Source organism: Octopus bimaculoides, chromosome 2 (assembly GCF_046866305.1).
Source record: "Octopus bimaculoides isolate indiv1 chromosome 2, ASM4686630v1, whole genome shotgun sequence".
Taxonomy (NCBI): Eukaryota; Metazoa; Mollusca; class Cephalopoda; order Octopoda; family Octopodidae; genus Octopus; species Octopus bimaculoides.
The window spans coordinates 176,919,686-176,943,040 of NC_142929.1; the positions used below are offsets into that span (position 1 = coordinate 176,919,686).

At 37.9% G+C, this 23,355-nt stretch overlaps 1 protein-coding gene across 2 annotated transcripts in view; it reads left to right on the forward strand.

Annotated features, from left to right (window-relative positions):
* Window positions 1–22,686, forward strand: part of LOC106871739 (succinate dehydrogenase [ubiquinone] cytochrome b small subunit A, mitochondrial) — a 47,444-nt gene extending 24,758 nt beyond the window's left edge. For both annotated transcript variants that reach the window (XM_014918357.3, XM_014918358.3), the window contains 3 exons: window positions 14,262–14,432; window positions 16,550–16,709; window positions 20,515–22,686. In XM_014918357.3, coding sequence (XP_014773843.1) covers window positions 14,262–14,432; window positions 16,550–16,709; window positions 20,515–20,677 — 494 coding nt within the window. In that variant the 3' untranslated portion in view covers window positions 20,678–22,686. The remainder of the gene's footprint in view (window positions 1–14,261; window positions 14,433–16,549; window positions 16,710–20,514) is intronic.
* Window positions 22,687–23,355: the final 669 nt, after the last annotated feature.

Sequence of the window (23,355 nt, forward strand, 5' to 3'; positions counted from 1 at the left end):
AAACAGGGACATCATCAAAATCTCAATGCTGTACAATTAATTTAAAACAATGTAATTAAACAGGCTTTACATTTGACAGAGTAATCTGAATGCTAAAGAGTTAAATTATTAACAAAAACGTAGTAAAGCCTCTGCTGAGTTTTGAACCAAAGCTTAGATTTCCCAGCACCATTCCCCACATTTACTCACATCGTTTACTACTAGTTTTTTTCCTTTTTCTTTCACTGGATCAGTCAAAGGAGAAAAGGAAGAACTTATGACCTTTTTCAAAGTTTGTGAGGCTGTGAGTGAAAGTTATCAGACCAGAGACCTATTCTGAATGTTTGTAATAGAGTGAACCCTACTAGAGTTATCTAAGGAGGTGTTAAAGCTATTTACACTTCTGCCAGCAGCTGTAAACAGTGAAAATGCTTATCTATTGATAACAAGGTTTACAATAAAACTATTTAGATGTAACAGCAATTTCTTAATATTCTTTTCTGCTCTAGGCACAAGGCTTGAAATTTGGGGGGAGGGGGGTCAGTTAATTAGATTGACCCGATTATGCAACTGGTACTTTATCAACCCCGAAAGGATGAAAGGCAAAGTCAAACTTGGTGGAATTTGAACCCAGAATGTAAAGACAGATGAAATACCGCTAAGCATTTCGGCCAGCGTGCTAATGTTTCTGCCAGCTCACCGCCTTAGCAATTTCTTAATATTATTATATGCAATTCAATGATAATTATGATTTTAAAAAAATATATATTTAAGGAGCAGACAACATTGGTTAAAGACATTAGAGATTGTAAAAGTGGACTGTAGTCAGCCATTTATTAAAATTGTAATAAATGCTGTTGGATGTATTATTGAAAAATTTTAGTTATTCAGTTAAAATTTCTATTTTTTTTACCTGAATATATCATTTGTCAGGAGCCACAAGTAGAGTGCTGCAAGATTCTTAATATTAAATAACAATGGTTTCCAAACATAGGCATAAGATTATAGACATATTTGGCAGGTATGTAGTCAGTTAAAATAACCCTCATTACATGGCTGGTATATTTTTTATCAACTTCAGAATGATGAAAGCCTAAGTCTATCTTACCAAATTTGAACTCTGACTGTAGTTGGATATGAGTTAAAATTGTGAAGCATCTTGTTTACAACTTGGCTGGTCCTATTCATACATGCATGGAAGATGGGCATTAACCTTTTTGATACCAACCCGCCCGAAACCGTCTCTGGCTCTGTAGTATAAATGTCTTGTTTTCATAAATTCTGAATTAAAATCTTTCACCAAACCTTAGTCACAATTTATGTTCCTAACACTAGCTTAATGATAAACTAAATTATTTTACTAATTCTTTGTTGTATTTAAAATTAATTGAAAGAAACACAGAGCATCTCAACAGAAATATGGTAACAAAAGGGTTAAATGATGATGATGATAGTGATCTTAATAAACCTAAAATAATGAATCTAATTATTTATTTTTTTTATTCAACATTTTCTTCTTTTTCTCACTCTTTTACAAAAACATAAGATTGTCGTATTATTAAGATGTATAGAGAAGGAATGCCACCAGTGAAAAATATCTGACAACCATTGTGTTCTGAGTGTATATACTGTAACATACACTGGCAACATGTGTCACAGTTAAAATAATTTTATGTCAAGAGTAATCTTTGGAGACCAAATGAGTATAAATGTATTGCTAATGCAGGTCTGGTTATCATTTATAAACAATGCTTGCATGTTTATTAATTGTACCCATTGCCATGTTTGCTATATGTATATAAGGCAATTTCAGTATAGTTTACTTATTTTGAACATTAAGAAATAGTTATTCTTCAAAGGCTGTCTTGGTATCAAATCCTAATTATTGCACAAATATTACAGAACGCTTTTGTTATTACTACTACAGTTTAAGAACATTCTGTTATATACTTACTTTCTCATATAATATTTACAATTTCTCTGCTTTCTCTTTTCAATTTTGTAAACCAGTTTCCCAGTGACTACACTACTGATTTTAATTTTAATCTTTTCCATTTGGACCATAAATAATTATAAGGGCATTGGTGTTTTTTTTATTTTCACAAAGGATTTCTTATTATAGGAATATTATTAATCTTTGATAAAGCACTGATACGGTATTGGAATGGCAAATTTGAAAGTGCTCAGGCTATATAAATACTTTAAAATTATTAGTTGTCTGTTTTTTGCAGTTAATGAATACTAATTTACTGGGCTTAATTCATTCAACTACATCCACTCCTTAAATTTGTTGTCTAATCAATGTGTAAAACCCTTATAAACCAGTGGTAATATTTTTCTTTTTTGCGTATTAGGCTTGGTATAGTTGAACAGCTCACCTTAGACTACTGCGATTCATTGTACTTTCTACCTTGCTAACTTTAAATTCTGTATCCTTTTTTGTTCAGAGACTTTATTTTCTTTATTAATCTCACCCGTTCAACATTTAGTAAAAATTAAAAATCATTTTAATGCGTGATACCAACCTGTCTGACACTGCTTCTGGTTCTGTTATGTATGAAATACCTCATATTTTAATTAAAACTTTCCATCATAATTTTAATCCTTTTTGTTATGTTCCAAACGTGTCTAATCTTACTATAATGGGTGTGATATCCGTCTGTCTGTGCCCTCTTCATTGTCAAACTGCTGGACCAATGGTCACGATGTTTTTTTGGATTAAGGAGGAGGTAATCGGGAAGGTTTTTAGCAAAAAAAGAAATGTGAAAAAGTTTGATTATTTAATGGATATTGAAGGTAACTGTTCAGTTTCCTGGCGTAAAAAAGTAAATAAAAATTAAGGGGGAGATAACTAATAAAAGAAATGATGGGAAGTCAACTTCTCACTATAATGGGCGTTATGTTTGTCTGTCCTTTTTTCACGGCCAAATGGCTGGTCATGATGTTTTTCAGGATTACGAAGGAGGTAATCAGGAAAAAATGTGAAAAAGTATGATTATTTAGTGGACATTGGGTTTTGTATTAATAAATTGCCTTTGATTTTTTTTTTTTATTAAAATTCCGGTGACGAGGATTAACTCTGGATTCCCTGCCCCTATAGTTTGTGACTTTAGAGGGTTTAGATTTGCGATACTATCCCTTTATTTTCCATCGTAGATGGGCAGATTCCTAAAGATTCTGCTTGTTCATTCACAGCAGACAAGGCACAGGGCCAGACTTTAGACCCACTCTGATGTTTACACATGGCCAGTTATATCTTGCCATGAATAGAGCAATGGACTCCAGTAAGTTGAAAATTAGTGTCGACCAAACAGAAACTATCGTCTACAAAGAAGTTTTGTAATCATATTGATATTTTCAAAAGGAATATGATTCACAATTCAAATAAGGACATTTGTGAACTTTGAATGTATAAGAGTATAAACAAGCGTAAAGCAAGTGTAAACAACTAAAATGAAAGTATATCTAAATGACATTTTTTTTTCTTAATACTTTTTATGTTGTGGTCAAAGGAAGGTTTGGCTTTCGTGAGGAGTGGTCCACATAACCATTCATGTTACAGAGGCTGAGAGCCTATTTCTGTTCGGGAGTGAATTGTCATCATATGTCACTTAGTTGCAAACACGTGTCATATAGCTGCAATAGAATGCTGTATCCCCAACAATAATGTGATTTCTCTAAGACATCATCCAGTAAGCTATCAAGTCCATTTACACATTTCTCAATACATACTGCTGTTATGACTTACCTCCCTCATTTTATGCCTCCATTGTAGATGGGTAGATTGGCTACTAAAGGTGATTAAAGGTTATTTTATTAAATCCTTCAAAATTCTGGACTATTTTCAAAATAAATTGAAAAACAATGGTCATGAAATGGTTTAGAATCTTAAAAAGATCAATAATGCTAGTGCTTAGCTCCAGTTAAATAACATTAAGCAGATGTGTGAGAGAGAGCTAATCCTCCCTCTGGACCGATGCCAGTCTACAGTAGTTAAGCTTCCTAGATCTGGTTCTGATTTAAGTTAACTGAGGCATGTAGAACAGAGAACTAAATCACTAAATGTATACACAACAAAATTCTTGCTCTAGATTTACACTCTGTTCAAATACTGGAAGTTTTCTGAACCATTTACATTTCTATTCACTGGGACAACTAGTAATACTAAATACTAGTTTTTCTTCACAGGTCATATTTGTATCTTTAACCTAATCTCAGTTGAGTTTACTCAACAAGTTTCTGTTTACTAGTCATTCGTTTTTAACTTGTTTCTGGAGCGTCAAAATTCTATGTTAGACAAACATTAGCCCAGATTCCTTCTTTTAATAGTTGTCTCAGAAAATTTTCAGTACTTGAACAGCATATAAATTTAGGACAAATTTTGTTGTGTATCCTGTTGATGCATTTCATTCAACATGCTTCATCTTTTTGTCAGGAACCAGGACCAGATCTGGGAAAGTTATTTCCAATGGACTTTTATGATTGTTGCTACAGCTGTTAATTTTTTTTTTTTTGCTGGCCACATGTAGTGTTACATTATGTTATATATAGATACATGTACACAAATGCCTGTATGTCAGTCATTTTTCAAGTGTTGTTTATCTCCATATCAGAAATGTATATAGATGCACCTGTTCACATCCAATTGGATGTGAAAGTGTCACGGAAACTATATAACTTACTATGACACTTCATAACACTGCAGGCCAGTGTGATCCAAGGAAGCCTGTGGCTATTTGACCTGCTTGAAACTGCAAACAAATCATCCGCACACACACACACACACACACACACACACACACACACACACACACACACACACACACACACACACACACACACACACACACACACACACACACACACACACACACACACACACACACACACACACACACACACACACACACACACACACACACACACACACACACACACACACACACACACACACACACACACACACACACACACACACACACACACACACACACACACACACACACACACACACACACACACACACACACACACACACACACACACACACACACACACACACACACACACACACACACACACACACACACACACACACACACACACACACACACACACACACACACACACACACACACACACACACACACACACACACACACACACACACACACACACACACACACACACACACACACACACACACACACACACACACACACACACACACACACACACACACACACACACACACACACACACACACACACACACACACACACACACACACACACACACACACACACACACACACACACACACACACACACACACACACACACACACACACACACACACACACACACACACACACACACACACACACACACACACACACACACACACACACACACACACACACACACACACACACACACACACACACACACACACACACACACACACACACACACACACACACACACACACACACACACACACACACACACACACACACACACACACACACACACACACACGTATATGAGACCTCTTGAATATTAAATATTCTAGATAACATATGAAACTTGAAAAAAAAAAAAAAAATAAATAAAAATTAAAAATAAATTGGTTGGAATGCATTTAATTATAGGTCTGCTCAATCCAGGCTGACCTTGGGCTAAACAACAAGAACCAGGCCAGTGTTAGTAGAGTAGTGTCTAGTTGCTTTTCTAGTTAACATTAACATAACTGTGTCAGTTTGGGTTGATTATCATCACATGAGTCACATTCTTTGTAAAGAAACACAAAGCAAATTACCATAGCTGGCTTTTCTTCTACACTTACGATCTCTCACTACTGCCAATCTAACCTAAATAATATTTCTAACATAGGCACAAGGACAGAAATTTGGAGGAAGGAGAACAGTTAAGTATGTCAACCCTAGTGCTTGACTGGTACTTTCTTTTATTGACTCTGGAAGGGATAAAAAGCTAAGTTGATTTTGGATTTGAACTGAGAAAGTAAAGGACTGGGAACAAATGCTGGAAGGCAGTTTGTTGTTTCTAATGATTCTGCTAATCCTCTAGTCTGAATGTAACCTAAATGATAAAAATAGTTATCATCTTGCCATAATAAAAGTGTTGTAAGAAACTTGAGTTGATAGCATGTCAACCTCTTGGGAACAGCCGTGAGTTTATATTCCATCAGTGAAAGTTGCACAATGCTGCACCACAAGTAAAACTTGAGACAGATTCTTTTATATTACTGAATTAACTCTGAAGTAGAACAAGAAAAAAAAAGAAGCATTTTATACATCCTGTAGCTCAGTACCTTCACTGTGTTTACTTGAAGCACAGATAAGATTAGTTGACAGAAAGGACATCAAGGTATTAATACCCCATCAGTAAGCCATGTTCTCTTCATGGTTGTGTGTGGAAGGAGAGGGGTGGGAGGCAAAAAACAAAATGATGATCATATATATCCTTGTCATTTTAACATTCACTTTTCTTTGGATGCATAAGAGGTGCAGTAGCATCAAAGGAAGGTTAATCAGGAAGATAGCTTTTGTGTGTGGCAGATGCACAGGGGCAATAAACACCGCAGATGCTGGGTATACTGATTCCATCACATGCCAGAGGGAGAAACTAGAAATAGCTGATAGCTTCTGCTACCTAGGTGACCAAGTCTGTAGTGGGGGGGGGCGGATGCTCGGAGAGCATTGCCACTAGATTAAGAATAGCCTGGGAAAAGTTCAGAAAGCTCCTACCTCTACTGGTGATAAACGGCCTCTTGCTCAGAGTGAAAGGCAGATTAAATGATGCATGTGTGCAAACTGCCATACTATATGACGGTGAAACATGGGCTGTGACTGCTGCAGACATGCATAGGCTTGAAAGAAAAGAAGCTAGTATGATCTGCTGGATGTTTAATGTCAGTGTGCACACACGAGAGAGTGTAAGCGCCCCGAGAGAAAAGTTGCTCATATGAAGCATCAGATGTGGTGTGCAAGAGACGACTGTGTTGGTATGGTCATGTGCTGCATATGGACGAGGAGAGCTGAGGGAAGAAGTGTCAGTCCCTAACAGTGAAAGGAACTAACGGTAGAGGGAGACCCAGGAAGACATGGGATGAGGTGGTGAAGCATGACCTTCGAACATTGGGCCTCACAGAGGCAATGGCGAAAGACCTGGAGATCCGCTGTGACTGAGAAGACTCGGCAAGTAAAGTGAAATCACAGCCGTTACATAACCAGCCCATTTAAAAGGTACCGGGCGACATTCCGTGCTTGAGGAGACCTATTGAGTCAAGTAAAATCAATATCAAATCAAATCACAATCAAATGGAAATTGTAGATTTGGCCGATGCCAGTGCTGCCTGACTGGCTCCCCATGCTGGTGGTATATAATAAGCACCATCTGAAGGTGGTCAATGCCAGATCTGCTCACAAAGCTTAGGTCAGCCCAGGGCTATTACAGAAAACACTTCCCAAGGTGACATGTAGTGAGAACAAACTCAGAAACATGTGTTAAGGAGCCAAACTTGTCAACCTCACAGCCATGCATGTATACAAGGGGGTGCTGAAAAGTTCCTGGTTTTATGTAAAAGAAAATAGAGGAGAATCAGTTGTAACTTTATTGAACATGTTCCTCTCTCAGATTCACACACCTATCGCAGTGGCCCTTCAGTTTTTCTAAGCCCCGTAAAAGAACTTGGAAGGTTCAACCTTCAATGAGGCCTTTTGCAATACTCATAAAACCAAGAACTTTTCTGTACCCCCTGGTGTGTGTGTGTGTGTGTGTGTGTGTGTGTGTGTGTGCGCGTGTGCGCGTGCGCGTGTGCGCGTGTGCGTGTGCGCGTGCGTGCGTGCGCGCGCGCGCGCGCGAGGGAAAGTTAAAAATTATCCACACTTTTGCTATAACATTTATTATTGTCACACTGCCTTCTGTGCATGCATGCTTATAGTTGGTACTATTGTGGTAACATAATTGAAGTTTGAGCCTGTTCGCACCATTTTCTTTCTGGCTTTACAGTGCAAGCATGGCTGCTCCACTAGCAATGTGCAACAAAGAGCAGTAATCCGAGAGATGGTAATGGTGAACCGTCTCACCATTATCATCTCTCAAGCTTACTGAATTCTCTCATTAGTGGTGGTGGTTGACTGGCGTCCTGCTCCCTCTTCGTGCATCATGTTTGTCTGGCCACTTTTAAACTTCTTGATTCACTCATACACACTTTTACGTGGTAGTGCACTGTCCCTGTATTGTGCTAAAAGCTTCCAATGAATTTCAGCACTTTACACACCTTTCGGCCAGAGAAATTGGATCACTGGTCTTTGTTCTTTGGTACACCTTACTCATGGAGCGGCCATGCTTTACACTGTAGTAAAGCCAGAAAGAAAAATGGTGTGATCAGGCTCAAACTTCGATCACGTGACCACAATAGTACCAACTATAAGCATGCATGCACAGAAGGCAGTGTGACAATAATAAAGATATGTTATGGTGAAAGTGCGGATAATCTTTGACTTCCCCTTGTATATACAAATAAAATTTTATGTCCAGGGATGGGGGTTTTCAGTGTTCCACCCACTTTTTGCCAAAGTTGTTTGTCATCTGGCATTCACAGCAACAAAGAAAACGAGCCATCTTTGTTACCCTTGAAAGGTCATCTCCTGGCAAGACTTAAGAGGCTCCTCTTACTCTTTGACATCTGTCTCTGTTATAAATTATAAAGTGGCTGATCTAATTCTTGTTGAAGTTTTTTTTATTTGTTCACTGTAAAACTAATTTCAGTTTTATGAAGTTATGGAGCGTGTGCTTTCTTGTATAATCACTTGATTTGCTCAAATTAACAGCCAAATATTCAACTAATACTAAGACTAGTTACACACCTGCTCTTATGATCTGTCTTCTTTTTTGCACTGCATGCATACACATGTAGAACTAGACACACTTTATAATTTAGATGATGGCCAAGTTTTATGCAAAGTAACATGTGGGGAGCATAAGAAAGGATTATTGTGATGGTAATGCAGTGGTAGTTGACCATAAGTAGATTAATATAGTTTATGCTATAAAGCTGCAAGCTGGCAGAAACACGCTGGGTGAAATGCTTAGTGGTATTTCATCTGTCTTTATGTTCTGAGTTCAAATTCTGCCGAGGTCGACTTTGCCTTTCATCCTTTCAAGGTTGATAAATTAAGTACCAGTTGCGTACTGGTGTCGATCTAATCGACTGGTCCTCTCCCTCAAAATTTCGGGCCTTGTCCCTAGAGTAGAAAAGAATAGTTTAAGCCACGTCTTGTAATTGTTTTTGTTATTTGTGTTAAATGGTATTTAAGAGTGATCAAAAATAGCTTTGAGTACAAGAAACTTGCGTATTTATTTGAATTTTCTGTACTTATTTCATCTCGGTCCATTGAAGCTAGTTAGTTAAGTTAGCAGTGTAACTGATAGTGAAAGTTAGTCTTTCAACATTCTACAACTACTGGCTTTGTCTTTTCTCAGCTTCATCCCCTCCTACATATGAGGGGGGGGGGACTGAAAAATTCCTGGTTTTAAGAGTATCACAAAAGGCTTGGTTGGAGGCCCAACCTTCCGAGTTCTTTTGCAGGGCTTTTGCAGGACTGCTGCAATAAGTGTGTGAATCTGAGAGAGGAATATGTTGAATAAAATAATTAACTGATTAACTGTATTTTCTTTTACCTACCAAAGCCAGGAACTTTTTTGTGTCCCCTTGTATAAACCTAAATGTAATTGCCTAAAAGCCTCCTTGGTGCTTGCCATTTGTTTCATGACATTAAGTGGATGAGAGATAATTGTCCTTCTGAACAAGATGGGTCAGCCTATGACAGGTAATAGCCTCATATGGTCTGGTATCTATTGTTGATAGCTGTACAATGTAGAGTAAAATCTTCTGCCTTGGCACAACAAAACCTGTTAGCATATGTGAGTCTGTGTTCTCTAAGTAGATAGTGTAGTGCCTTTTTTCCATCCAAACTTCTCATCTTCCAAGGAACAGATATAGTTTTGGAGTAGCAGCTTGTAAGATATGTGTTTAACTCTACTGCAGGTATTTCATTATATTTTGGTAGTACAGTTCTCGTTGCTCAGTTTATCGAATTCTTTTGGTTAATAAATATCAAGATTATCTACGAGTGTTTCATGACATTGACACAGCACATACTGGCATACCTCTACATATGCTAAAATTTTACTACACACATCCAGCACACACACATCATGAACATTCATAAGTTCATGTGGCACATAAGATGCACCATTTTGAGCGTGGCCGTTGCCAGTACCGCCTGACTGGCTTCCGTAGGATTTTCGAGCGAGATCGTTGCCAGTGCCCCTGGACTGGCTTGTGCGGGTGGCACATAAAAGACACCATTTCGAGCGTGGCCGTTGCCAGTATCGCCTGAGTGGCCTTCGTGCAGGTGACACGTAAAAGCACCGACTACACTCTGAGTGGTTGGCGTTAGGAAGGGCATCCAGCTGTAGAAACTCTGCCAAATTTAGATTGGAGCCTGGTGTTGCCATCCGGTTTCACCAGTCGTCAGTCAAGTCGTCCAACCCATGCTAGCATGGAAAGCGGACGTTAAACGATAATGATGATGATGATGATGTTCCAACCCCATGAAGCAGCCTCTAATTGGTTGCTTGACTTATTAAAATTAGTTGTTAAATCTCTTTCATATCATACCCTACTATCTTAAAAAAAGGAAGGAAGGATATATTAGATAAGGTAGTCCTAGATACGTTTATATCTAAGAAAGACTGGATGGTCATTATTAGAATTCTTTCAATCAGTAATCTGTTCAGATTAGGCTGTCATGTGGTCACAAGAAAAGTGGCATCCTTACTGGAGATTCACCCCATCAGGTGGACATAAAACTGTGACTTTATAAACCTATTGTGTACTGACACATTATTATAGATCTTTGTCTTGCTTCAGGTCTCTGACCTTCTTGACTAGTCATAAAATCAATTTTGTACAGGTTATAGTGCTGAAATAAGGTGAATCAACTCCAAATATATGAGTGGAATTTCTTTCATTCTTGAAGGACTAAAGAGAGAAATCAACCTCAGCTAAGCAATAGAATATACATTCCTATAAAACTATAAAGCCTTTTGTTACTATATTTTTGTTGAAATGCGTTGCCTTTGTTTTCTTTTAATTTTGAGAATAAAGAATTTGATTCTAATAACTTTCTCATTATTAAAGTGGGTGTATGGAATATAAATTAACATGAAATTTTGATGACAGATTTTACTTTACATCACTTTAAAACATTAAAATAGAATTGGCCTCAAGCAGGTTGGTATCAAATGGATTAGGCTGAGGAATGTCCCAGAAGTACTAACGTCACTTATCCAAATGAAATGTAATAAATATTTTCTACTGTGATTGGACACGCTATTTGAGTAGTGAGAGTTCTTTAGTGTTATGGGAACAAAAAATTTCAATAGTACTAGTGTCATTACAAAATGTACCTAGAATACTTCAGTAATGTGTTGATGAGTGAGCGGGGAAAAGGGGATTGAAAAAAAACCCCTCAAGTTTTGATGAGGAACTGACAACCTCTCTAGTGTTGATGCTATGATAAAATGCACCTAATATACTCAGTGAAGTAGTTTGTGTTAGGAGACCCAGCTGTAGAAACCTAGCCAAAAGGGAGTGTACAAGTGAGATGTGGCTCTCTGATAACTCTAGGAGGCCAGTAAATCTAAATGAGAATTGACTTGGACAATGGTGATCTAACCCATGTGGAAAAAAAAAAAAGAAGCAGATCTAAGATGATGACGAGGATGGTATTATTAATTAATAATAAAAAAGACTAAATGAAAAGTCAAATTATTATTCAACTCTTAGTTCAGCTCTGGTTGAGCAGACTGGACATATCAATGTCTTGTCAAATGTTTAGATATGATCCTCAGCACATTAGTTCTGTATTGATTTTTTTTTTCTCATTTAACTGGTCTTCCAGTTGTAACTAATCTGTTTTATACACAATGTGTACAGGACTGCATTATCTAATGTACTTTTTTTTTTGTTTTAGAGATAGTGCAGTTTGATTTGAGGGAGATTTGGCTGCTATTTCTTGAAATTTGATGACCATGTAAAGGCTTTCTCATTGGCTCATTGAAATATTTGTATAGCAATCTATTTATAAAGTAATAAACAGTTCGCTTTGTGAAAAATTCTATGTAGGTGTGCAGACAAGAGGTCATTGACATTACACTGCATTGCTTACTGTTTATGTTCTATGAAAGTTGAGTGAGTTTATTAACTGCTGTGGCAATGTGAAAAGAACAAACCAAGTGGAAATTAATAATAATAACAACAACAATAATGATAGTTTAAATTATTTATTTTCTTTTTACTCTAGGCACAAGACCCGAAATTTTTGGGGAGGGGACTAGTCGATTAGATCGACTCCCTCCAGTATGCAACTGGTACTTAATTTATCGACCCTGAAAGGATGAAAGGCAAAGTCGACCTTGGCGGAATTTGAACTCAGAACGTTACGGCAGACAAAATACCACTAAGGATTTTGCCTGGCGTGCAAACGATTCCGCCAGCTTGCCACCTTAATAGTTTAAAATTTTGGCACGAGACCAGCAATGTTTTTTTTTTTTTTTTTTTTTTTTTTTTGGTGGGGGGTGGGGGGCAATATTCTGAATTTGAATTCAGAATGTAAGCAACCGGAAGTAAATGCCACTGACTATTTTGTCTGATGCCGTTATGATTCTGCTACCTTGCTACCTTATTAATGATAATAATAATAGTTGTAATATCTTCATAAAGGTGGTAGATAGCAAATTTAGCAGAATGAGTTCAAATCTTGTTAGGGCTAACTTTTACCTTTCTGGCATTGATATATTTGGTATCACTCAAGAATTGGAGTTAATTTAATCATTTTTGCTGTTTTTCTCTGAAGGTTTGTGACAAGCTGGTAGTAACATAATTGTCAGACAAAATGCTTGGTGTTTTTTTTTTTCTGGCACTTTACATTCTGAGTTCAAATCCCACTGAGATCGACTTTGCCTTTCATCCCTCTGAGGTTGATGAAATAAAGTACCAGTCAAGTTCTGGGGATCAATGTAATTGACCATCCCCCTCTACCCCCAAAAAACTGCTACCTTGTGCCAAAATTAGAAAATTATTATTATTGAGTGAGAGAGCAATGCCATCACAGTAACACTGGGGCACAAATATATGAAGCCCAATAGACCCATCACGACTACTCCATCTGGGGTCGATGTAATCAACTTACACTACCTCTAAAATTGCTGGCCTTGTACCAAAATTTATTACCATTATTTCTTAGCTCTTCACATTCTGAGTTCAAATCTCACTGAGGTCAGTTAAACTGACTAAAATCCTTATGAATTGTAGCTTTGTGCTAATCTGAAAAATTGCCATTGAAGGCAATATGACTAGATCAGGGTTTATACTGCATGTTTTTTGTGGCATGATATCCTATGGTTGAGTTCAAACCCTACATGAATAACCATTGCTTACCAGTAATAAACTGGGGTCAGATATATGGACTGTTACTATTAAGACAAATATTAGTGGGGGCTATGGTGTGACATTAGAATCTTGATTTAAGATAACACTTATTTACATTGGGAAAGACCTGAATGTCAGCACTTGACATATATTATGTATTATCTCTGGTGGCTCTTACAATACTCTGTGTGGCAAGTATTATGGAGTACTGGGTGTTAAATTCAAGAATTGTTGCAAGAAGTAATGAGGTAGGAATCACTACAGTAATGAACATTCTTTCTAAGGTCATGCTATGATACTGTGGCATCATAACATGTCTTTATGAGCATTTTATTTATTTTATTTGTGCTGAGTATTTTTCTCCTGATTTTTAAATAATATTTGTTGCCAACATGTCTTCATAGGGGGCTATGGAGTGCTTATCCTCTGAAGAGTGACCAGCTTGCTATGAAAGTTGTCAGGGCAATCTCCTCAATTTCCTGTGTACAAAGAAAATAATAAGATACATTTATATTTATTTATTTACTTTCTACAGTAGGTGTTACAAACCAGAGTCTAGCCACATTAATCTTAACTTTTGTATCTGCTGCTTGTGCATACAGATGAACGCTACATGCACGCACGCGCGCACATACACACACACACCTGTATCTTTTGGATGAGTTTGAATTCACAGCAATTCTAACAGAGATGCATTAATCTTTTTTCATTTATGCTAAATTATAAAAATCTTTTATTTTTGTGTTAATATTTTTCAGCTGGGTTGACATGTAACAATAGAGCTTTGTATCCTAAAACCCTGCAACCACACTTGCTGGCAGCTAAACAGATTGGTTTTCCATCTCTCTCTCAGAAAACACTTATGTTAACCTCCACCAATTCAGCATGGTGGGACTACTTTCGACCACGTTTAGGGCCGTTTACTCCCGGTAAGTCATGTGTTTTTTTATTTGTGTCTGTAATTTGAATCATCTACTTTTTCTAGCAAAGTTAAATGATAAAAATTAAAGTATCTGTACAGCTGTTTTTTTTTTGCTTGAGGGGATAGTTTATTATAAACTTTTAGTCAATCATTTTGAAAATAGTCTGTGACCCAATTCTGATCAGTGCAACTTAAAAATCCCAAATTCGAACCCACTGCTACCAGTTCAGTTGGTCCATATGAAGTAGGTGTTGGCCTATTAACTCGAAACTCAACAATTTGTTGTCCAATCACTCTCAGCTTTGTTGTATCCTAACAAAGACAACCTAATCCACAAATATGTGTAAATAGGTACTGCATAGTATAAGCAGATGTCAGACATTCAGTGCAAAGTTTGTATACTTAAGTGAAGGTAGTAGCTTCACTAACTCCTATAGACAAGATGCTGCTATGCTGCAAATTATCTTTGAACTTTTATCATAAATTCACCCTCATTCAAATCATGCAAAGCTGCTATTTCATCACAAGAGTCACCGTAGATCGATTATGACTACTCTCTCCAAGTTTTCATTTCCTTCCACTCTTTCCTAAATATAAAAGTGGAACATAATAATATTCCTGGTCACTAGACAGGCTAATCCTATGAGGATAGGTACTTAATATCTTTTCACCTACCAAAGTAGAACAAGGAAAATAATGGTTTCATGTATCCTTGTGTTATTGGAACTCTTCTGTTTGACTTTGTTTTATTATGCACTGAGCAACCATGTAGGCCACATTACATTCTACTATAAGAAACTAGTATTTGTAGTTTCCTCCTCCTCCTCATCATCATTATTATTATTAAGGCGGCGAGCTGGCAGAAACGTTAGCACACCGGGTGAAATGCTTAGTGGTATTTCGTCTGCTGTTACGTTCTGAGTTCAAATTCCGCCGAGGTCGACTTTGCCTTTCATCCTAACAGGGTCGATAAATTAAGTACCAGGTACGCACTGGAGTGGATGTAATCGACTTAATCCCTTTGTCTGTCCTTGTTTGTCCCCTCTATGTTTAGCCCCTTGTGGGCAATAAAGAAATAAGAAACGTTAGCATGCTGAGTGAAATGCTTAACGGTATTTCGTGTATCTTTACATTCTGAGCTCAAATTCCGCCAAGGTCGACTTTGCTTTCATCTTTCAGTTGCGTACTAGGGATCGATCTAATTGACCCCTCACCAAAAATTTTGGGCCTTGTGCCTTGAGTAGAAAAGATTAATGTGGTGAGCTGGCAGAATTGTTAGCATGCCGGTCTTCACATTCTGAGTTCAAATTCTGCTAAGGTCGTCTTTACTTTTCATCTTTTCAGCGTCGGTAAAATGAGTACCAGTTGAGTATTGGAGGTGATGCAATCGACTCCACCCACCAAATTACTGGCCTTGTGCCAAAATTTGAAATTATCATTATTAAGGCTACTAAGAGCACCGTCCGAGCGTGATCATTGCCAGAGCAGCTGTCTGGCTTCCATGCCAGTGGCACGTAAATAGCACCATTTGAGCGTGATTGTTACCAGCGTGGAAAGACATTGAAGCGAGGTTGTTGCTAGTGCCGCTGGACTAGCTCCTGTGCAGGTGGCACGTAAAATACACCATTTTGAGCGTGGCCGTTGCCAGTACCGCCTACTGGCCTTCGTGCCGGTGGCACGTAAAAGCACCCACTACGCTCTCGGAGTGGTTGGCGTTAGGAAGGGCATTCGGCTGTAGAAACACTGCCAAACCATATTGGAGCCTGGTGTAGCCATCTGGTTTACCAGTCCTCAGTCAAATCGTCCAACCCATGCCAGCATGAAAGCGGACATTAAACGATAATGATGAAGGCAACAAACTAGCAGAATTGTTAGCATGCCAGGCAAAATGCTTAGTGACATTTCATCCGTCCCTACATTCAAAATTCAAATTCTACTGAGGTTGACTTTGCCTTTCATCCATTAGGGATCGATAAAATAAGTATCAGTTGAGCACTGGGGTTGATGTAATTGACTTGCCCCTTACGCCAACCATTCTTCTTCTTCTTCTTATTATTATTATTTTACCATCAGTCTTGTCTGATTTATTACGTTTTGAATTTTAACATTTTCATTTACCTGTAGCTGAGAAGAAAGGAAATCACATGATGCTGGCCTCTACTCATTGGAAACTTGAACGGATTGTTGCTATCAGTCTTCTGGGAATACTACCAGCTGCTATAATTAGCCCAAATTCTGTGACAGATTTTCTTTTAGTGACTTCATTTCTATTACATAGTCATTGGTAAGGAACGAGTTCTTTCTATTTTGTTTGTTTAAATATTTTTTTTTTTATCTGTAATAAACATTCAAGATTTTGATGACTATGGGATTCTTATCTTCTGTTGTTAATGATTCTTGGTGAAAATCCTAAACATTACAAAATGAGACAATCTTATGTTGTTTCCTGCTGTAGTCAGTTATCTAGAGAAAGATAGTCTTTACTATGCTAAGCTGCTGTTCTGAGTCATTTGGTTGTATACAAACAACCAAGTAAGCATTACTTCGCTTTTCCATTGTACACTATATGTGAAGGGATAAAAATACCGCAGCCATTTTATTTTTTCTTGGAACAAGGTACATAACTCTGCTTGACACGTATTAGCTGACTGATAAAAATATTAAAGTGGTTGTACAACACTTTTACCAACAGTAGTTGAACAGAAGAAAGAGGCTCCAAGTCTTAAAACAATTGTTCTGTCAAACCGAAAATTATCATACACATGAAAATTCAAGGAAATGGATGAGAGTTTGCAAGGCCTCTACATATACTTGAGTAACAGGTTTTAAGCTTCTGGTTTCATTCCTACACACTAGTAAAATCCTTGTATGGTTGGTAAAATAAATATCTTATGAATAGTACTTATTTAAGTAGCATTCAGTATATCAGATTAATTCAGTGAACTATAATTTTTTCTTGTGAACATTGGTTTTGTGCTATTTTGCAAAATCCATGCTTGTGTGTTTTACGGTGGGTGACATACAGCAAGATTGTAAGCTTTTGCTTTTGCAGCACAATTTCAATCAAGCTGAAGTCAGTGACTTTGCTTATTTTACAAATAGCATCAAATAGCATCTCCCCATAGCATCATCATAAATATTATGATAGCTGAGTTACCATCATGTTCAGTTTTGTAACCTTGTCAGAAGAAACTGATATTTCCATTTAATTCTCAGTTGTGGCGTGCAAGAGAGACGATTGCGCTGGTATGGACATGTGGTGAGAATGGAGGAGGATAGCTGCGTGAAAAAGTGCCACACCCTAACAGTTGAGGGAACCCGTGGAAGAGGTAGGCCCAGGAAGACCTGGGCTGAGGTGGTGAGGCAAGACCTTCGTACATTGGGCCTCACCGAGGCGATGACTACGGACCGAGACCTTTGGAAATGGGCTGTGCGTGAGAAGACCCGGCAAGCCAAGTAAGATCGTTGCCAGTGCCCCTGGACTGGTTCTTGTGCGGGTGGCACATGAGATGCACCATTTTGAGCGTGGCCGTTGCCAGTACCGCCTGACTGGCTCCTGTAGGATTTTCGAGCGAGATCGTTGCCAGTGCCCCTGGACTGGCTTGTGCGGGTGGCACATAAAAGACACCATTTCGAGCGTGGCCGTTTTCGTGCGGGTGACACGTAAAAGCACCCACTACACTCTCTGAGTGGTTGGCGTTAGGAAGGGCATCCAGCTGTAGAAACTCTGCCAAATCAGACTGGAGCCTGGTGTTGCCATCCGGTTTCACCAGTCCTCAGTCAAATCGTCCAACCCATGCTAGCATGGAAAGCGGACGTTAAACGATGATGATGATGATGATGATTTCACAGTGATATGTACATCTGTGAATTGTTTGACCTTTTTTTTAATCAAAGATTACTACCAGTGAGTGGTCAACTATTTCAAGTACCTAGTATCTCTGTTCTTGACTGATAGGGGAATAGAGGCAATATAAGATAAATTTCTCTGTCTAGAAATTTTGAAACATTTGCAGTGGAATTGAATTTATATCTTAAAATCTTGGAATCAAATTTCTTATATACTGCCATTTTGTTTCAAAACAATGGAATGTAATGTGTATGAAATATAATGACAATTAAATGTAACAACAACATTTTTATGTTTGTTTTCCTTGCTAGTATGGGTTGGATCAATCATCATAGCGTGAAAGTGTTATTGGGTGAAGGGCACTGACTTCAGAGAGCCAGAGTACTTTACCTCTCTCATAAAAAGAAGAGCAACAACTTCCAGGTCATCTCTACTAAATGTATTTTTCAATCACATGTGTGTTATCACTTGTTTACACCCTCCTTCTCAACCTATCGGAGTTATTACAGATCGGACTATGAGCAGTGTTGTTCATTTGTATGTCTTCTATTCGCTCATTAACATTTTGAAACTTTATTTGGAAACTGGCTACATGAGATTTATTCTTCCTTTATTATAGGGACTATACTGAACTATCCAAAATGTGCCATTAAAGAATATGACTAATTCAACATTAGATTAACTAATTCTTTTACATTAGCTTTGTTCAAATATAAACACTGCAAAATCCTCTAAAGCGCTTTTTTTTTTTTTTTTTTTTTTTTTTTTTTTTTCCTTAAGTCAGTAAATATGAAATAAATATTGGCTTGTTTTTTATGGTTGGCTGCTCTTCCTATCCCCAGATCATCATTGTTTAACGTCCGCTTTCCATGCTAGCATGGGTTGGACAATTCGACTGAGGACTGGCAAGTCAGAAGGCTGCACCAGGCTCCAATCTGATCTGGCAAGGTTTCTACAGCTGGATGCCCTTCCTAACACCAACCACTTCGAGAGTATAGTGGGTGCTTTTACGTGCTGACGGCATGAGGGCCAGTCACGATTTTACAGAATGTACTGAGTGCATTATATCATGACACCAGTTATAGAGAGATTATGTCCTCAGTAAGACCAGACTAAAAGCTCTTAACATTATGCTTTCTCTGCTCATCCACCAACCATTTTGTATAGTGCACTGAATGTATTTTATCAATGCATTAGTATGAAGAGTTGCTGTGTACATCTTCATCATCATTTAACGTCCATTTTCCATGCTGGCATGGGTGGGACTGAGGTTTTGGAAAGCCAGCGGCTGCACCAAGCTCCAGTCTACTCTGGCAGTGTTTCTACAGCTGGATGCCCTTCCTAACACCATATGAATAAAGAGTACTCACTCTGCTAAGTTATGTACTTTCCCTCAAGGGAATAGAAGAGAAGGACAGAAGTGTCAGAATGGTTGGGTGAAGAGAGCAAAAGTATGATGGTAAAAAAAGAAAACTGAATGATTGAGGTGGAGGGAGAGTGAGTGATGGGTGACAATAAGTAGGGATTAGGTGAGTGATGACTGGCAATACAGAAAGGGGTAATGGTAGAATGTATTCGGTACAAACAGGCCAGTGCGGTTTCTTATACATAGAGCTCGTGATGGGTATGTGAAGTAGAATGATGAGGTTGGTGGTAGTTGTTTTAGTGGTTGAATATGTAGTTTCTGCATTGTCTATCTTTCATGAGTGGAGGTGCAATGGCCCAGTGGTTAGGGCAGCGGACTTGCAGTCATAGGATCGTGGTTTCAATTCCCAGACCGGGCGTTGTGTGTGTTTATTGAGTGAAAACACCTAAAGCTCCACAAGGCTCCAGCAGGGGATGGTGGCGAACCCTGCTCTACTCTTTCACCACAACTTTCTCTTACTTCCTGTTTCTGTTGTGCCTGTAATTCAAAGGGTCAGCCTTGCCACACTGTGTCACGCTGAATATCCCCGAGAGCTATGTTAAGGGTACACGTGTCTGTGGAATGCTCAGCCACTTGCACGTTAATTTCACGAGCAGGCTGTTCCATTGATCGGATCAGCTGGAACCCTCGACGTCATAAGCGACGGAGTGCCAACAACAATCTTTCATGAAATGAGTGACAGGGTGATGATGGGTGGGAGTTAAAATGTGGGTGAGTGGGGGAAATTTAATATAATGACAATAAGATATAAGTGTATAACAATGAAATTTATGAACAAACCTAATGTCATTTAATTTTGTTTCTTCTTTCCAGGGGTATTGATCAAATTTTGCAAGATTACGTAGCAAAGTATATTCCTTGGATCCAGAAGGTTTGGCTGTGTCTCACCATTCTTGCAATGGCTGGATTACTGCATTTCAACTACAATGATATTGGCGCCTCTCGTGCTTTGCTCTTACTATGGAGTATTCATTAGACCTGAAATTGTACTCCTCCTACTCTGCCGCCCACACTACCCTCTCAGTACTACTCATTCAGCACACACACACATAAATTTATGTAAACACATGCACACATACACACACACACACAAACATGGTGGAAATCCTGTTACTTACACATTATAACTAATATATAGGAAATAGAAATCAGCTTCCACTTTGAAACCTCACTGCAGAATTTTTCACTTATTTTAGTTTGTGTATGTATCTGTGTGTTTATTATTGTTGTTATTATTATTATTATTATTATTATTATTACTATTGGAGGTGGCGAGCTGGCAGAACTGTTAGCACGCCGGGCAAATTGCTTAGCAGCATTTTGTCCGTCTTTATGTTCTGAGTTCAAATTCCGCCGAGGTTGACTTTGCCTTTCATCCTTTTGGGGTCGATGAAATAAGTACCAGTTGAGTACTGGGGTCGATGTAATCGACTATCCCCGTCCCCCAAATTTCAGGCTTTGTGCCTATAGTAGAAAGGATTATTATTATTATAATAAAAACTAAGATAGTGGAATAGCAGAAACAGTAGTAGCACACTGGATTGAATGCTTTACAATAGTTAATTCCACCTCCTCAATTGTCTGAGTTCTAATTTCATTGAGGTATGCTTTGTCCTCCATCCTTTCAGGCTTGATTAAATAAATGTCAGCCTTGTACTGGGGTCAGTTCACTTAACTGTACCACTATACTATCTATTCGTTGCTTTGCATCAACCTAAGAGATTATTATTTTTGGCAGAGAGCACTTGTGATTCCTCTCTTTCTTACACAAACACATAGCCTTAAGTTCTTACTCTTTTGGTTATAAGTTCTCTAGAACTTGCCCACTCATTATAATTTACATTCTACACACATATAACAAGCAAATTGTAGATACTTTAACACTAATTGATTAAAACCTATCAATTTATGTATGTATATTATGGAGCTGCCTTACAGTTGTATTTAAAGTGTTTATATGAGTCCTGTTGGAGACCCTTTAAAGTTAGATTCCTTTAAAGGTCAAAGGTTATACTAAGGTTTGTTGCTGGAAATGAACTGTGAGAGAAATCTTGCCACAGTATTTTTATTGGTGCATTTTTGTACTCTAATGCAAGGCTCTTCTAAAGTTGGTTGGTCTAGATATTATTTTGTGAGAGACTCTGACAGTGTTTTGGTCTGAATGTTGTTCTTTGAAAGTTCAGATAAAGGTTTGTGAGATGCAAATGCACTCTGTTGAAGATTTGCTAAAAGGTTTGTTAGTGCTAATGGACCACGTTGCAGGCTGCTCATTCAAGAATTTGTTGGGGGTAGTGTACTTTGCTGCAGGTTTCTGCTAAGGTTTATGGGTACCAACGTTTTCCATAGAGTTAATGTGGCCACTGGGTTCTTGTAGAGATTTCTTTTGAGCATTTACCAATATATATATATATATATTTATATATATCCTAGCTGGTGGTTTGTTTATCATTTCTGTTTTTAATTTTTTGTCCTTAAAGTGGGATGTAGATAGAGGTATCTTTATGAAGGAGATAGTTTATACTATGCATGTGGCTTTTATAACATCCCTTTAGTTCATTTTTTGGGGTTTGAGAAGAAGAGGAATTTAGTTAGGCTTTTTCTTAGGATATTTATTGTTGGTGTGAATGTCTTATGCATTAATAGAAGGGGATCTTTCAGATAAATTAAGAGAACGCAATCTTATTTGGCTTAAGGATACATGTTAACCAGTATTTTGCTGGCTACTTTGTTAGTTTTATTTGTCAAAAAGTAAAGTTATATATTTTCCAGAGGACTTATTCCAAGGACTTACATTTACCAAAATTAACAAAACCTAGCAGAGATTGTCATCCATGTTGTGCTAATCTGGTAGAATATTCCAGTAAAGCATTATTCTGAACTACAAATTTCTGTTTTCGTACCAATGTACTGCAGAAATCTATTTACTTTTTTTTTTTTTTAATAAATCAGTCTTAAAGAGATTAAACTGAAGATAGTTCTAAATAATTGCTGTTTTGTTTTGTTTATTTTGATATGATACAGCGGTGGTTACCTGGACTAACTGGTACACCAGTTACAGACATAACTCAGATGGACCAGTCTGATGGAGACAGGAAGTATGTTCAATGTGCATTTCATTAGCATTCAATGGTACTTGTATGGTAAATGTTGGGTGGAAGTTTCCCTGCATTGTTCTTATTGAAACAATGAAAGTTAATACCTGAAAGGAAACATTACCACATTTAGTTTATGCTCTATTATGTAAAGCAGCCTCATAGTCAGCTATCAGTCTTGCATACATCTCCTTTCTGTTACTTCAGTTTTCTTCTTGTCTATACAACCATTTTCCATATTTGTTCTCTTGCTGTTTAATGGTATTCAGATGAGAATCTGGATGCATAAGCATGTGATACATGATTCAGAAAATAACTTCATGGTTCCAGGTTCAGTCTGACTGCATGGCACCTTGGGTAAGTGTCTTCTACTATAATCTCAGGCCGACCAAAGTCTTGTGAGAGGATTTGGTTGACAGAAACTAAAAGAAGCCCAAAGTAAACTTTCTATGAAACAATGATGTATATTTGAAGATACACCACCACCTCCACAAAAAACCCCTCAAAACCTCAGAAAATATTTGGCAGAAGACAACTTTTTTATTTTTCTCTTATATTAAAA